Source organism: Lithobates pipiens, unplaced genomic scaffold (assembly GCF_037356315.1).
Source record: "Lithobates pipiens isolate NorthernLeopardFrog02 unplaced genomic scaffold, aLitPip1_a1.2 Scaffold_19, whole genome shotgun sequence".
NCBI classification, from domain to species: domain Eukaryota; kingdom Metazoa; phylum Chordata; class Amphibia; order Anura; family Ranidae; genus Lithobates; species Lithobates pipiens.
This window is the reverse complement of record NW_027507764.1, coordinates 222,764,114-222,780,804: the sequence shown is the minus strand read 5'-3', so window position 1 is coordinate 222,780,804 and position 16,691 is coordinate 222,764,114. Positions and strand designations below refer to the sequence as shown.

The window sequence follows — 16,691 nt, the reverse complement described above, 5'->3', positions numbered from 1 at the left end:
AGAGCTTAGTAAATGAGGTAAGGCTTCACTTTACAAATAATACCCAATCACATGCAAGGAAAATAAATAAAAAGATGCATTTTTGCTTTCAAATGATTGGATGATGGAGCCCAGCACTTTTAAGTACACAATGGGGTTTATTTACTAAAGCTGGAAAGTGCAAAATCAGACTCACTTCTGCATAGAAAGCAATGAGCTTCTAACCCCAGCTTGTTCAATTACTCTTTGGTAATAAAACCTGGAAGCTCATTGGTTTCTATGCAGAAGTGAGTCTGATTTTGCACTTTCTAGCTTTAGTAAATAAACCCAATTGTGTACTTAAAAGTGGAGTATGCCTGTATTTGCCTTTAGTAAATCAACCCCATGTGTTTTATAAATACACCTTTTGGTTACTAGTAACTGCAGCTTGCATTATTTTATTCATTTTTGCCAGTTGGTGCAGGTTCCTAAACCTGTACATGGTCATACAGTTATGGCTGATCAGTGTATATTAAGTGTTTTATAAATTCGCTATAAATACCTCTAATAAATAAAATGTCTCATTCCATCACATATCCCCAAAAAATAGATTTAATGTAAAACCTTAGCGTGCAATATCTTAACTGCACACTAGATGTCGCCTGTGCTCCGATTCCCTGCGCCTTTCTACTATGGGCTCAGTTCGCGGAGTTCTTGCTCTATCCACTCCCTCGCTGTACGGATTGGCTTTGATTCCTCTGTACTATTTGGCCCGAGCGTAGTCACAAGTCTCCCCCCTGGACACTCCTTTGTGATCTTACACTTTGGGACAGAGCCACCTCTGGATAATTGGCACAGCTGGCACTTCTTGCTGGGATCTGCTGTGGGCTCGGAGGAGTCGGGATGGCTGGATGGAGACTCATCATAGGAGTGCATGGAGTCCTTCTACTAACTTTGGTGGTGGGCTATAACATTGATGTGGACCACCCGATTGTCTATCAGGGTCCCAATGGCTCGTTTTTTGGATATTCAGTTCTGGAGCATCACCATGATGACACAAGATGGTAAGATTTGACTTTATATCTGTAGATCACATCTGGGGATCCCCATTCCCTGTGATCAGATGGAAATGTTGTTTGACAGGTCCAATTCTGCTATGTACACATGGCCTTCAGGACTATACACCCCTGATTGTCTATTGGAAGTCATCATTTATCTTCATATTAGTCCTATTACTAGCATATATAGACCATAGGCTTCTATAAGGGCAATGATCTCATCCATCCTGCATGGGTGCCTATGAATGTATCCATTGTAATCCTGGATAACTGCAATAAGGAGTTCATTTAACATCTCTTATCTGATTTCCTTTCCTCCCAGACTCCCAGCCATCATCATAGAAGTTTTATGATGATGGCTAATGGTAAAACTTTTTTAACAGTTATTAGTGCAGGGCAGTGAAGGGTACTTTTTATTCTTCTTCTTCTTATTATTAATACAGGTACTCATATAAGCACTGACAATCCATGCAGAGCTTTACATACTGTATATATTGTATATTCACATCAATCATCACTTAGACCCCTTTCACACTGAGGCAGTTTTCAGGCGTTTTAGCGCTAGAAATAGCGCCTGAAAACTGCTTCCCAATCCTTGCAATAGGGGTTATTTACAAAAGGCAAATCTACTTTGCACTACAAGTGCAAAGTGCACTTGAAATTGCACTGAAAGTGTATTTGGAAGTGCAGTCGCTGTAAATCAGAGGGGTAGATGTAAAATGAGGGGAAGCTCTGCTGATTTTATCATCCAATCATGTGCAAGCTAAAATACTGTTTTTTTATTTTTCTTGCATGTCCCCCTTAGATCTACAGCGACTGCAATTCCAAGTGCACTTTGCACTTATAGTTTGTACTTGTAGTGCAAAGTGGATTTGCCTTTAGTAAATATTTTTTAGATTATAAGCGCTAACGAGCAGGGCCCTCTGATTCCTCTTGTACCAAATTGTAATGTAACTGTAATGTCTGCCCTCACGTTGTAAAGTGCTGCACAAACTGTTGGCACTATATAAAACCTGTCTTATAATAATAATAAATAACCCCCTATGAGTGCTTTCACACCGGGGCGGTGCACTTGCGGGATGTTCGGAAAAGTCCTGCAAGCAGCATCTTTGGGGCAATTTGGGAGCGCAGTATACAGCACTTCCAAAATGCCCCTGCCCATTGCAATGAATGGGCAGAGCTTCCGAAGCACCTGAAACGCGTTTCCGAAGCACAGCAACACAGGAGTTTTAACCCCTTCTTTGGGGTTAAAAGCGCCCCGCTATCGGCTAAAAAGCACCGCAGCGCCTTTAAAACGAGCGGCACTTTAGCGCTGACATAGCCGTTTCTCTACTGTGAAAGGGGTCTTAGTCCTGTAATCTGAATTTTAGCAACATGTCAATAGATCTTTGTGATGCAATGCAAAGACAATTTGTAATTTGTTTATAAACTGATGTATCAGGTTTGGATACAGTTTGGCTGAATTTCTTTTTCCACCAAAAAGAAATAGAAATAACCTAAGAAGTGGGTGGCCGGGATCCCCCCACCTCTTGGTTTGCTGTAGACTGGCTCAGATGTCACCTACTGTAGTTGACCTTCTATTGGTGCCAAAGTTCACAAGCTTTTTTTTTTTTTCAGGCTGGGAACTAAATGAACACTTTGACATTGTTTAATAGTTAATAGTTTAGATTGTAAGCTCTTGCAAACAGAGCCCTCCTATCCCACTTGTCTTTGATTGTAACTGTACTTTCTCCCTTTATTCTTTAAAGTTCTGTACCTTCTTCTGGCAGTATATAACTCCTGTATAGTACTAATAATATTGGAAATAAGACAATTGCTAAAAGAATTGCAAACAATTGGAATGCCACATGGTTTGGGGCACAGCAGTGTTAGGTGCTGTTCATATTTATCTGGTGCATTGTAGGTGCCTTTTAGATGCATTACCATTGAAAGATTTTTTTCATGCAATTCGCCTTATATACACCTAAAATGCACAGGTATGAAGGGGGCTTTAAGGTGTGTGCTTAATTATAAGGGGACTAGTATTTTCATGACAGTTAAGCAATAGCAGCCTTCATGCTCTCTCACTACACATGGTTAAGGTGAGGTTAAGGGCTAGGGAAAAGTTACTGTAAGGGCTCATTCACATGTACTTTGCGCTCTGAAAAGTGATATGCATCCAGATCCCTCTTCAGAGAGAATTTGACATATAGTGGGAGGTGTTGTATGACCTCCTCACCTCCTGCTTTAACTCCTTGAAGCCAGCACTCACTTGAATGGGGCACATCTCATGGGCACAGTGCCTGCCAAACACAAAAGGGGGTAAAATTCCTTCCAAGCATAGTTATTTTGGCATGTGTAGACCCTGTCCACTGCCTCTGCAGCTATAGGAGATAGCGGTGGATGGGTGGTAAAAACATGGTGCAACCTCAGCAGACTTGGATCTAGGGGGGTGCTGGGGTGGACTGTGCCCCCCAACTTTTAGTTGTGCATCCCAGGTCTCTGAGAGTGCATCCACTGATCCATGAGGCACTCTGATAGGGACAGTTAATGTAGGGGGAACTCTGTTGAGGAAACCTGATGTAAGGGGTACTCTGATGGGGAACCCTGATGTAAGGGGTACTCTGATGGGGGACCCTGATGTAAGAGGTACTCTGATGGGGGACCCTGATGTAAGGGGTACATTGATGGGGACGCTGATTTAAGGATTACTTTGGTGGGGACACCGGATTTAAGGGATACTCTGATGGGGACCCTGATATAAAGTGGGACTCAGATGAGAACTCTTGACGTATAGGGAGGATTCCAATAAGGACACCTGATTTAAAGAGGAAGTAAATTGCCATTGTTAAAATTTACCTATAGGTAAGCCTATATTAAAGGAGTCCTGAGCTTGTTTGACTGGGCTTCTCCTATGGATCACAGGAGTGCAATTCATTTTGCACGCCTGTCAGTGGGGAGCGGGCTGAAGTCCACTCTCTGCTGATGACACAGAAATCAGTCCAGGCATCACCTAATCACAGCAATGGAAGTCATGATCCACCAGGTGCCTGGACTGTCACCGTCTTAGCTTCTCAGCGAGCCGATGAGAGCCTGAGATGGCCACTCCCCGCCCCTCCACAGCTCAGCGCTCCAATGAGCGAGGAGATACTGATTGACGGTCCGCAGCTCTCTGCTCGAGGAGCTGTTAGAACCGAGCCATTGGTGATGTTCAGTCGCTCGGGTCTCAGTGCAGAGGCGCTAGGGGGACCGATGCTGCAAAGACCCAGGTAAGTATGATGGGGGAAAAACCCACAAACCCATACTTCTCTTTTAAGGCTTACCTATAGGTAGTGTAAATATCTCCTAAACATGCACCATTTAGGAGATATTTACAGTTACGTCACTGGCGCATGCATTCTGAAGGAACGCCCACCCATGCCGTTTCTTCACAGCCCTGAGCCATGATCAGCAGCTCCTGCACGCATGCGTGGGAGGGATGTCATTGTGGCTCTGGCCTGTCACAGACTTCCTTTTGAGGTACGTTTCACATAATGTGCTAGTATGCATGGCATACTAGCACATTATGCCTTTGCCTTGCAGGTAAGCCAAAAAAGAAAAAAAAAAGTTCAGTGGTTTACAACCGCTTTAAGGCAGCACAGGTTCTGTTTAATCATTCTGATCTAATGACAGCCTAATACATATTAGTATTCCCTGTTCACAGTCCACCTCTTCACTAACTGTCGGACATTACTTCCAGGTTTTGACTGCGGTACAGAAGCGCACAAGGAATGAGTGAGCAAGGAATGGTTCCTTGCATTTCTGTTATACTGTTTACATTATGCCCTCTGACTTTTTTTTACTGCATCCCCAGATCATATAGTCTATATCCGACCTTCAGTCGCATGGTTTTACCACCCCCAAACTGCTAGTGTGAATTGGCCCTAAGTGCCATCCCAACGCACCTTGCCCATGCATGTGTTTTGCAGCACACCACAACACAAAGGGGGCTATTTACTAAAAGAAAATCCACTTTTCCTTTTTGAAAGTGCACTTGGAAGTAAAGTCGCTGTAGATCTGAGGGGGAAAAGCAAGGAAAATAAAAAACAGCATTTTAGCTTGCACATGATTGGATGATAACATCAGCAGAGCTTCCACTCATTTCAGATCTACCCCTTAGATTTAAAGCGACTGCACTTCCAAGTACACTTGCAGTGCAAAGTGGATTTGCCTTTAGTAAATAACCCCCAAAGTAACTTTTTACCTTTGTGGTGAACTGCATTTTAAAAATAAAGGATACGCACTTTGATGACATTTAGGTGCTGCAGGCAGTGCAGTCAAATGAATTAGGCAGCCTTATGCAATGCATGATAATGCAAACTCTTAAAGCACAAACCTTAAAATATCACCAACCAAAGTGTGTTGTTCCCAAGTGCATTGACCACATGTGCTACACAGTGACCTAACTAGTGACCTGTGCTGACCTAGCCTTAGGGTTGGATTTAGGATAGGGCTAAAGCCCCATACACACTATCAGATTTTCTGCTGATTTTTGTTTTTTTTCCCTTCAGATTTACTAAAACTATGTAGTTGCAAGGGCCTGCCTGATTGCATACACATTGAAACTCCTAAGGTTTGACCTCATATTTTATGGTTTTGGTAAATCCGAAGGAAAAACTCAGCAGAAAAACTGATAGTGTGTATGGGGCTTCAGGCTTGTTTAGATTCCTTAAAACTATCTGGGTTTTCCTTGACCAACATACCAAGAAATAAGGGGTCTAACTTATCAACAGTTTAACTCGATTCAAACAATTTTTAAGAATCAATTAGAAAATGAGTGAATTTTGTTAGAATAGTTAGTGGAGTCAAGTAGGCGATAGTTTTTGACCACAGTGACGAGAAAGTGTTCGAAGGAGCAGAATGAGGAACAAACAATTTGGCAACAGTGAAAGTACATTTAATTTGGAAAATTCCATTCATATTAAAATTGAACGGTAAAAGCGAATGAAATTCAGAAATACCAGTCTCTGTATCAAAATTAGTAACCAGATTTTTCAGAGAGCTCATTAGAAAATCTTCAAATGTGTGGCCACCAGAAGTACACTAGTTACCAATACTTATATGATTTGTTGTGCCTTTAACTACTGATAATCTTTCTGTACGTCTCGAACAAATGACCTTTAGTTGACTGAATGAATAGCATAGAATTAGTAGAATAGATTTAGTGGTGAAGTGAATGCATTTTCTAGTTATGATGGGGCTACATGATTCTGTTCACATGTCTACCTTCAGGCTGCAGCAGGTGGCAACCTAAGAACAACCAAAGAACCTTAGAACAGCATAGTGTAGTACAGACATATGCAATTAGCGGACCTCCAGCTGTTGCAGAACTACAATTCCCATGAGGCATAGCAAGACTCTGACAGTCACACGCATGACACCCAGAGGCAGAGGCATGATTGGACTTGTAGTTTTGCAACAGCCGGAGGTCCGCTAATTGCATATATCTGGTGTAGTATAAAGTAGTGATTGGAGGAGCACCAGTGATTGGTGATGAACGAGCCACTAATTTAGGCAAATCGGCTGTGACAATGGAGTGTTGGTGTTCAGTTTAATAAAAAAGAAATGGTTCACTTGGAGGTTGCACAACCTCAAACATAATTCACTGTCAGTTACCAGTGGTTCCTGAAGAAGACACTTGTCCATTAATTTGAAGAAAAAAGTTCCTAAACTCACAGATTTGAAGGTTTACACATAGTAGAAGGCAGGCATATAGTTTACATCCCCAGTAACCATGCAAAACTGAAATATCAGTTTTGGCTATAGATAGTTACATAGTAGGTGAGGTAAAAAAAAAGACACAAGTCCATCAAGTCCAATGTGTGTGATTATATGTCAGTATTACATTGTATATCCCTGTATGTTGTGGTCGTTCAGGTGCTTATCTAATAGTTTCTAGATGATGTAAATACAAGAACCAAACTGTGAATTGGGTTGTATTTTCCGCATTTAATCTTGTTCCCATCATAAATGCAATTTTGTATGAAATGCTATCTGTTCTTCATTACATCAGAAGAATTAGTCATACTACGACTGCTTGCTTTGGAAACATTTATTGCACAGCAAAGAGGACAAATCTTCTCGTAATGTGAAAAGTATGACTGTGTAAACATAACTAGCTCAGCTCTCCCAGGCCCACATTGCTTACCTCTCTTAATGATAAGGTTGCCTTTTTGTAGTTCTTAGTAAGCAGGCTTGGCAGGAAACCGAAGGCACTGCGGAGATTTGGATAGAAGTGTGAATGCTGATTTTGCGCTTTTAACAAATAGAGGAAGTGATAAGAATCACCATCTTAAATAGAAAGAGTTATATTTTCTAAAGTCATGTCACCAACAAAGTTTAGATAGCACCTATGCCTGTATTTACCAAAAGAGACTCTTGGACTACATAAGCCCTATTTGCATTTACTTCTTTATTTTATTCCTGCTTCATATGACTACAATTAGACATGGATGGGTAAATCCAGCGGTAAAGAAAAGGAAAAAGATACTTAAAGGCTGGGTTTACACTATTGCGAATCGGATACGGTTTTACCGCATCCAATTTGCAATAGCAGGAGTTTTTGACTGTCTCTCTATGGAGCCGGTTCACATATCTCCGCTGCGGCTCCGTTTCAAATTGTGCTTCTTTTGGTCCGTTTCAGGTCTGAATTCAGCCAAAAATTCAGGTTGAGATCGGACCTAACATGGTGAACGAGGATGCATCGGACCCCTGCTGTGAGCCACATGCGAAGACAGTGTGAACCCAGCCTGAGACCACCGAAGAGGTCACAAAACTCTCAGCAACATACCCCACTTTTAAGTACACAATGGGGTTTATTTACTAAAGCTGGCAAGTGCAAAATCGGGCTCACATCTGCATAGAAACCAATGAGCTTCTAACCCCAGCTTGTTCCATTAAGCTTTGGTAATAAAACCTGGAAGCTGATTGGTTTCTATGCAGAAGTGAGCCTGATTTTGCACTTTCCAGCTTCAGTAAATAAACCCCATTGTGTACTTAAAAGTGGGGTATGCCTGTAGATAACATGCACCACTTTTTTGTCTGTTGGTTGTGTAATAGAATTCATTTGCATCCTCTTCTGCAAAAAAATGATGTGATGACATTATGCCTTCACCTATAGCAGCTGTCTTTCCCTTATACTACATTCACCATGGCAATTAGGGCCGGTGTGAATAGTAGTAGCAGCAGCAATCGGAGATGTAGGTGCAGCGGCTTGCCCCATTCACTAAATTAATAGGTCGCCGGCTGACAGCCAGTTATTACCTGTGGTGTTTGCTGCTGGATGCGATTTGTATGCATCCAGCAGTGATCACCACAGATGATTGCTGGCTCTACAGAGAGCCACAAATAGCTGCACCCACTTGGCGACGTGTTATTATAGTGAACGGCGGCCACATCTAGTCTCTAAGAACTGCACCGCTACAATTCAAACCTGCTGTAATCACTAGTGAGAATGTAGCTTTAAAATAGAATTAAATGCAAAACAGTATTTTTTTACATTTTGGACAGATTAAGAGAGGGTTATGACCTCTGGCTGTTTTATTTTTTTTATTTGTTACGCCATCTGTGTCTCAGATTTCCCCTTACTTATTTTCCAATAGCCAAAACGGGAAGTTAGTAAAAAAATCCCCTCAAAATTAGAAAATCCCTGGGTGTCACCAGAATTAGTGTTCCCATTGGAAGATTTCCCTTCTATTCCTGTTCTCATCACAGCCCAAAATTTGGAATTTTCTTTCATTCACACTCTCAGTGATAATGATAAACAAGACAAATAGAAAAAATGAATCTTCCCAATTGGAGCACAGACAGCAATAAAAACCTGAATGGTGTTCCAAACCCTCTCCCCACTCTATTCAAAACGAAGACAAAGTTTTACCTTTATGTAGCACCCTGTAGCATTGCTAGAGTGCTATAGTTAGATTTTTGGGAAAGTTTAGGTAAATGTATTCAAGCTTGTGTGTGTTTTTTCCTGGGTTTGGCAGAGATCCAGGGAGGGCTGGATGACTCACAGGCAGCATCACTAAGACCTCCCCCCTTCTTCACAAACTTACTAGAAACTTCCATAAGAATGGGAGGGGAGACAGGGAGGAGTTTTCTGGAGTATTCTGAGGGCCCTGGCCAATCCCCAACAGCTGGGTTGGCATGGGGCAGGCCCCCTCATATACTCAGAGTCAGCCGAGCTGGAGAGGAGTGAAGTTTAGGTGGAAGCTGGAGATGAAGTGTAATTAGACTGGCAGAGGCCTTTGAGAGTAGCCCCCTAGTCTGGATGGGGGGGGGGGGGGGGGCTGTGAACTCAGGCCTGGGCTTGGGTGCAGAAGGGACCCTTCTCATGACACATGAAGGGATCCTGACCAGGAGGCGCAGGAGCAAGAAGAGGACAACAGGAGGACACTGCCGGGGAATTCTCCAGGGAGGAAGACAACGGGGGGGCTGGTGAGTGACACTGTAGGGAGGACTGAGAGGCAGCCTGAGAAGACTGGGTGAGAGCAGTCTGGGACTGATGCAGAGTCAGTCAGGAGGACTGTGGTGGAACGGGCAGGAGAAAGGGGCAGCTGCAGCCAAGTGGACTGGCAGTGCCTGAAGAGGAGGTACTGGGAGCAAGAGCCACATATAGGACAGCTGTGCACTAGGAATTTCTTTGATGTACCAAAGGGGACAGCAGTACCTTCCTGTAAGGGGTCTAATCAAGCCTTTATTAGACCATCCAAACAGTGCTAGCTTGTCCTGGGTGTTGTAGTTCCACAAGCAAGAGTTGTGCTGAGGAGTTGAAGGAGATCTGCAAACAGGCTTTGTGCAGGAGGCAGAGGAGTGTATGTACTGTGTGTATATAGTTGTCCCTGAAGACTTTACTAAACTGATCAAGTGAGCATCCCATATTGCCCATCCCCATCCCCATCCAAGTTTAAATGCAATAATAAAACAAGAAAAAAAACGCAAAGCTGCTAGGACTGTTTCCTGACTCCGTGTGCCGTGGAAAATGCGATGTGCCTGGCTGTGCAGAGTGGGGGATCCCATCCACCAACAGTTCCTGGGGGGGTAATGCTACATTTATTTATATTTTAAGGCTGGTATGCCTACCAGTACTCGGATGGCCCCAGGACTTGAGAACTGTATTTGCAGTCAGTGGCAGCCCATTTTGCTGGGTGCAGGGGCACCGCCCCCTTACCCATGCGTCCAGACCCCTAATATACATGTGGGGCACCGGATGCATGGATTCCAGTGGTTTTATTTATATATTTTTAGAAGCACGTGATTAGAGCCAGAGGCTCTAATAGGCTTCAAAAAAAGGGTGGGCTCCGGGCACAGAGCACTGCGCCACAAGCCCACCCAGTTGTGTGATAATAGCAAATTAATATTCACTATTGTCTTCCTGATTCTCCTCCTGGCTAATCAGGAAGTAGGTCCTCAGACCCGTCACCTGATTGGCTGAGAGGAAAAGCAATCCTATTGGCCGGCAAGGAGGAGGGAGTAAACGCAGAAGAGGCCGCCGTGAAGCACCAGTAGGAGGAGATGCTGGAAGAAGCTCTGCCCATTACCTAGATGGGATTAGTACAGGGCTGGCTGAGGATTGTTTGCCCCCCCCACCAAAAAAAATATACCACCAGCCTCCACTATTTGCAGCACTGGGGCCCCAAGCGGTAGAGCTCAAGTAATGTGACAGATGATCCTTAAAAGGGAGGTAATCCTTATCCAGACAGCAAGTCAGGGCTGGTGGCATTAAGGGAGAGTAATCCATTATCCAAGAAAGAATCAGGGCAAGCTGTGTTTGGAGAGAGTAATCTATATTCTAAAACACGGGGCAGTAACATTAAAAGCAGGCTTGGCAAGGAAACAAGAAACATGTGAAGGGATATACAGCAAAACACTATTAAAACCCAGAGCACTAGCCTTGTGATGCCAAACAGAGCGCTATGGCACCACAGCCAATCAGATGCAAGGAGGTAGGGCAGCTTGTGCCAACCATTGCCTAGCAAACAGGGCATTATCTGTGATCACTGCAGCAGAATGGTTAGGGATAGGGAGCCTGGCTCTCCTTTTACATTATGGTGTATGCTCAAATAGCATATTTATATTTATCCTTACAAGAATTTGTAGCTTTTTTTAGAATCTATATTTTCTTACTTTATGATATACAGGTATAAAAAATAAACATAAAAAATATATATATTTCATTCTCATATCGGATAAATATAAAACACTGAGTATGAATACGCCATATTAACATTTCCAGCTAGCAGATTGAGTTTTAAGCTCCTTTCTTGTTTGTTTGTTCTTAGCTGCTCTTATGAATAAAGTCCACTGTTTACAGAGCTCCATAGCTCAAGGTGACATTGACAGACTTGAGTCCTGCTGCCAGAAAACAACACAGCAAAAGGATTCCTCCAACTTGAATGTTTGGATGGGAGAATTGATGGCCTCTCAAAAAATTAACAAATCATCTATGGATTCTATGGCATGGGTCCTCAACATGTGGCCCTCCAGCTGTTGCTGAACTTTATGTCCCACCATCCCCCTGCCTTTGGGTGTCATACTTGTAACTGTCAGTGGCTTGCAATGCCTCATGGGACCTGTTTCGCAACAGCTGGAGGGCCACAGGTTGAGCACCCATGATGCATGGCCAGCTTAAGTTAGTGTAAAGAAAGGCCAGCGCTGCTCTGCCTCCTACTGTAGTCAGGTGAGTTTAAACAAAGGGCGGGGATGCTGGTTGACATCATTACTCCCTCAAGTATAATAATGGCCATGTTTGGTCAATGGCATTGGCCAACATCCCTGCTACTTCAATTACATTCACCTCTCACCCCGGGAACAGCCAGTGATGCTTATGGGGCTGAACACCCTGGCTTCAGTGAAGCCCTCTTCCATGGGACAGATTCATGTATTTGTTTCCATTATTAATCTGTCACTAACTATGATATATGTCGCTCACCAGAATTCTATGACCCTCATGAACTCCAAGGTGTAATCTCCATTGGTTGAGTTAGAGGAAGCACTGGGGGTCTAAGCCCTTGTACACACAGTCGGACATTCCGATGGACAATGTCCGATAGGACCGTGTTGTCGGATAATCCGACAATGTGTGGGCTCCATCGGACTGTTTCCGTCTGAGTATGCGACGGACCAAGTTTTCCAGCTGGGCTATAACATTTTCCGACAACATGATCCAATCAGACTTTGTCCGATCATGTGTAGAGAAAGTGCCATGCATGCTCAGATCAAATTCCTAGACCAAAGCTATTGGCTACTAGCCTGAACGTAGTCCCGTCCTAACGAAATAACGTCATCATGTTAAGTACGATTGGATTTTCTGACAACTTTGTCCGACTGTGTGTATGCAACAGTTTCGGACAAAATCCGTCGGACAAAATCCGACTGATTTGGTTGTCGGAATGTACGACTGTGTGTACAAGGGCTAATACATCCCTAGTGTTTTCATAAACAGAACCTGTCCCTTCAATATTATAACATGCTGTAGCAGGCATGTTAGGGGAAATTTGGAAAAACTGGTACAAATGTGAAAGGAATCAATGTAGGGCTATTTATAAAAATGAAGATTTTACCCAAATTTTCTATAAATATTAAAATGATATAAAATATCAGTGTAAAAATGTATTAACCAAAAGCCTATTAATAGTTGTTTGGTTATAAAAAGGTATCAGGAATCATGTCTAGTGCTGACCGAACTCCATTACTACCCTGATGCCCCCCGCAGGATAAACATCTAGCAAAGTCTTTTCAACTGTGAATATGATAAACCTCTCCACTTCAACAAATAGCTTATTTTTGTCATGTTGGACAACTGCAGACTCTTAAGCTGTATCCACAGGAATGTTATTTGCAGCACAGTGGTACCCGTTTTGTCAGTTATTCAAGATTGTTTAACAGGTCATTGCTGCAATGAGCTATTTCTAGGTGTATAAATGGATTGTTGCTGGAGAAAAGTCCAACTTGTCATTTTTAGACAGTAAAATAAAAGTAATACAGGTCAAGAGTGATATTGTGCAATACGATTTTTGCTACACTTATTGGCCAGCTGTTCTTGATTAGTGAGAATATTATCACTTAATAAAAGTTTACCTCTGTAATGCAGACCATGCATGCGTAGATTGCTTTCAATCAGCCGATGACTGAATAAAGGCAGTCAAAGGGCTCTTTCACACGCGCAGCTAGAGGGCAGTAAAAACAGGTGGTTAGGACGCGGTTTTACTGCCATCGGAACACCAAGGTAAATTCTACCATTGCTGTCAGACAGGGATGTACACATGTACAATTTTAATTGGTCTTGTAGAGTTTGAAGTGTAGCACTGCCTTTTATATGTTCCCATTAATGGAACTGTCCAAAAGCCAGAGATTGAAAAAAATAAAAAAATAAAAACACACATTCAGAAGATAGCTGGATTGCCTCCTGAATTCTAGGTAGCCAATGCTCTACCACCCTCTGAAAAGCGATCCACTGAAGATCCATAGCTCCTAACTGTCCCTGATTTTGAGGGACTGTCCCTGATTTAGAACAAAGTCCCTCTGTTTCTCTTTCCTCTTCATTTGTCCCTCATTTTGGTCTGATCTACATAGTTATATATAAAATGCATTATTTATGTTTCAGAAAGTTTTTCTCAGTGCTAAACCCTTCATCCATATTCTAAATTGCTACATTTGTAAATTCCAAAAGCCAGTATAAAGGAATAGTAGTGGTAAAAAATGCTCTTGTGGGTCAAACTAATCTTTTTTTTGTATAATTATTCTTTAAGGACGTGTGACAGGGCGTGTGTCCTATGCCTACTTACTTTTGCTAATAGTTGTCCCTTGTTCCCATCTCAGAAAGTTGGAAGGTATGCAGATTGTTTTCCACAGGGCAGTAGACTAATGTACTCCTCCATCTACACCAAACAGCAGACGGAGGAATCCCCTGCCAGTGTTCTGGCATATTAAATCCGGCCATCATATAGTGTCCACCCTTTACTGCGCATACACAGTGCTTGCGCAGTACAGAGCAGAAGAAGCTTCGGAAAATCTCCGAAGACGAACGGCACCTGCGCCGTGAGTGGAGGTGGTAGCCCCACCATCCAAGCGGACATAGGGCTGGAAAAATTAGAGGGCCCCTCGCGGGCTTGCTTCGCTCGCCATGCTTCGGGCTCGGCCTCGCTGTGCTCGGCTCTTTTATATTCCAACTCTATGTCCACTTGGATGGTGGGGCTAGAACCTGGACTCACGGCACAGACGCCGTTCATCCTCGGCTATTTTCGGAATCTGTGTGTGCTGTGTACTGCGCATGCGCAGTACACAGTGGACACTATCCGATGGGGGACTGTATATGATAGGACACCGGCTAGTGTAATTTTACAACCGGTGATGGTGGCTGTCAGATTACCCAAAAAGTGGCTACAGCTGATTGGCTGCAGTCACTGTTTGGCCGACAGTCTTCCCCCCAGCTCCTTTGATCTTCAGATTCAGCCAGAAACTACAAACATGCGAGGGTGGCCAGGTTTAGTTTTTGGCCTTGTCTGTGTTTAGTTGATCAGCTATACTTCTGATTGATATCTTGCATTTTTTTTATAGTTTTTTGTAATTGTTATTTAAAAGTTATCAAACCAGCATACCTGAATGGAGAGAGATTGAATACAGTAAGTGTGCTCTATAACTATGGCCCTGGAGCCCTTTTTCTTTGTTTCAATAAGTCGTCCAAATGTCTGAATGTAATGGTTCAGTGTTCCAGCATCATCTGCCTGGTTGTCAGACATTTCTTGTACACCCCTTTTTTTATGACACTAGATTATTCAATAAGTCAAAGTGTCGTGAAGTAACCTAAGGTTTTCTTAACTCCACCCATGTTTCCATTTCCCGTTGGAGGTGGAGATGTCAGTGGTGACAATAGACTCTTGAAGGTGGGTATTGCTCTGGTTTCTTGTCTCTCTGAGCCAGGCAGCTATTCCTGCATAGTGAATATTCATTACATCTCTCAAAACCTTTCTTTGTAAAGAGAGATAAAGGAGAGATGGGAGATCGGACACAAGGTTGCGGGTCCCCTAGCTTTTAAGAGTCTTTGCACTTGAAAATCAGTGATAAGTAACCTATGGTCTTCTAAGCAAACCTGATGTTGTGAAATGGGTCCTTCTTGTAGATCACTTTTTTGCAGAGGCAAAGGTACAATTGATGGGCCAAGATTTTTTAGCCAATCACTATGGTTTCCATGATTGGTACCCACTTTACTCCACCCTTCCTCCGCTATAGGGGTCTCCAAACACTTGCTGCGGGCCAAATCCTTGCCCACTGCAAGATTTTATCCAGACATCTGATGTAAAAAGGAACTCTGATGGGGACCCTGATGTAAGGCTGGATTCACACCTATGCATAGGTGTGAATCCAGCCTAAGGGGTGACTCTGATGCAAGGGGCACTCATATAATGCCGTTCACAATAAATAAAAGTAAAACGTATTCATTAATTTAAATTTTATTTGCCCTGATGTAAGGAGTGACTCTGATGCAACGGGGACTCATATAATGCTGATCACAAAAAAATAAAAGTAAAACGTATTCATTCATTTAATTTTAATTTGTTTATTTAAAAAAAAAAGTGTTTTTTTTGGTCCCGGCCACACATATTTTTAAAATATATGCTGTGGTCCTCATACTGAAGAGTTTGGAGATTCCTGCACTTTAGAAACAAACATACAGGTTCATCTAATGCAGGGGTCTCAAACTGACAGCCCTCCAGCTGTTGCAAAACGACAAGTCCCATGAGGCATTGCAAGGCTGACAGTTACAAGCATGACTTCTGCAGGCAGAGGCATGATGGGACGTGTAGTTTTGCAACAGCTGGTGGGCTGCTAGTTTGAGACCCCTGATCTAATGCCAACTCACATGTTTGAAGATCGATATTTCATTAGATTGTTCTGCAGCCTGTGTTTTGCAGCGTGGTTATCTATGTACTTAAACTTCAAGTATATTTCCAATTTTGCAGCCAAATTGGGATAACACCTACATTTTATTTGTTACATGTTCTAACTCTAAAGTAAATAAATAATAATTGTAGCTTATCGTTTTTGAAAACTCACAGACTTCTTCAGGGTTTTCTTGTTTGTGAGGGCTGGGGAGCTGTGTTTGCCCTGCCGGTAGGGGGAGCAAACCGGGTGACATCACCCCCCGGTGACCACGCCCCATATCTATAGAAATTGTTGAGCACCGTGCACACAGTATTACAGCGGGAGAGAGCGTCGTGTCAACATCGGAAGAGAGAAGAAAGTGAAGACATGGACGACGGAGAAGACTGGGCCAACGCTAGTAAAAGAGCTGGAAGAAGATAGTGGAGGAGCCCGGCAAAAGGCACCGGAGAGCAGGAAAAGAATCGGAGAGAGGGAGAAGAGAGCAGAGAAGTCGGAAGAAGACCCCCGGAGTTGCCTAATAAATTAATTTAAAAACCTGTGTAGTTTGTTTTTTTATTGACATTTTTTTCCCCCTAGGTGAATGGGTAGGGGTACGATGCACCCCATACTCATTCACATAGGATGGGGGGCCGGGATCTGGGGGCCCCCTTATTAAAGGGGGTTCCAGATTCCAATAAGCACCCCGCCCACACACCCTGACAACCAATGGCCAGGGTTGTCGGGAAGGGGCCCTTGTCCTCATCAGCATGGGGGCAAGGTGCTTTGGGGTGGAGGGGC

General features: G+C 43.1%; 1 protein-coding gene across 1 annotated transcript in view; it reads left to right on the top strand.

Annotated features, from left to right (window-relative positions):
• Window positions 1-690: 690 nt before the first annotated feature.
• ITGA9 (integrin subunit alpha 9) overlaps window positions 691-16,691 on the top strand; it is a 569,728-nt gene continuing 553,727 nt past the window's right edge. The window contains exon 1 of the mRNA XM_077491718.1: window positions 691-1,022. Coding sequence (XP_077347844.1) covers window positions 862-1,022 — 161 coding nt within the window. The 5' untranslated portion in view covers window positions 691-861. The remainder of the gene's footprint in view (window positions 1,023-16,691) is intronic.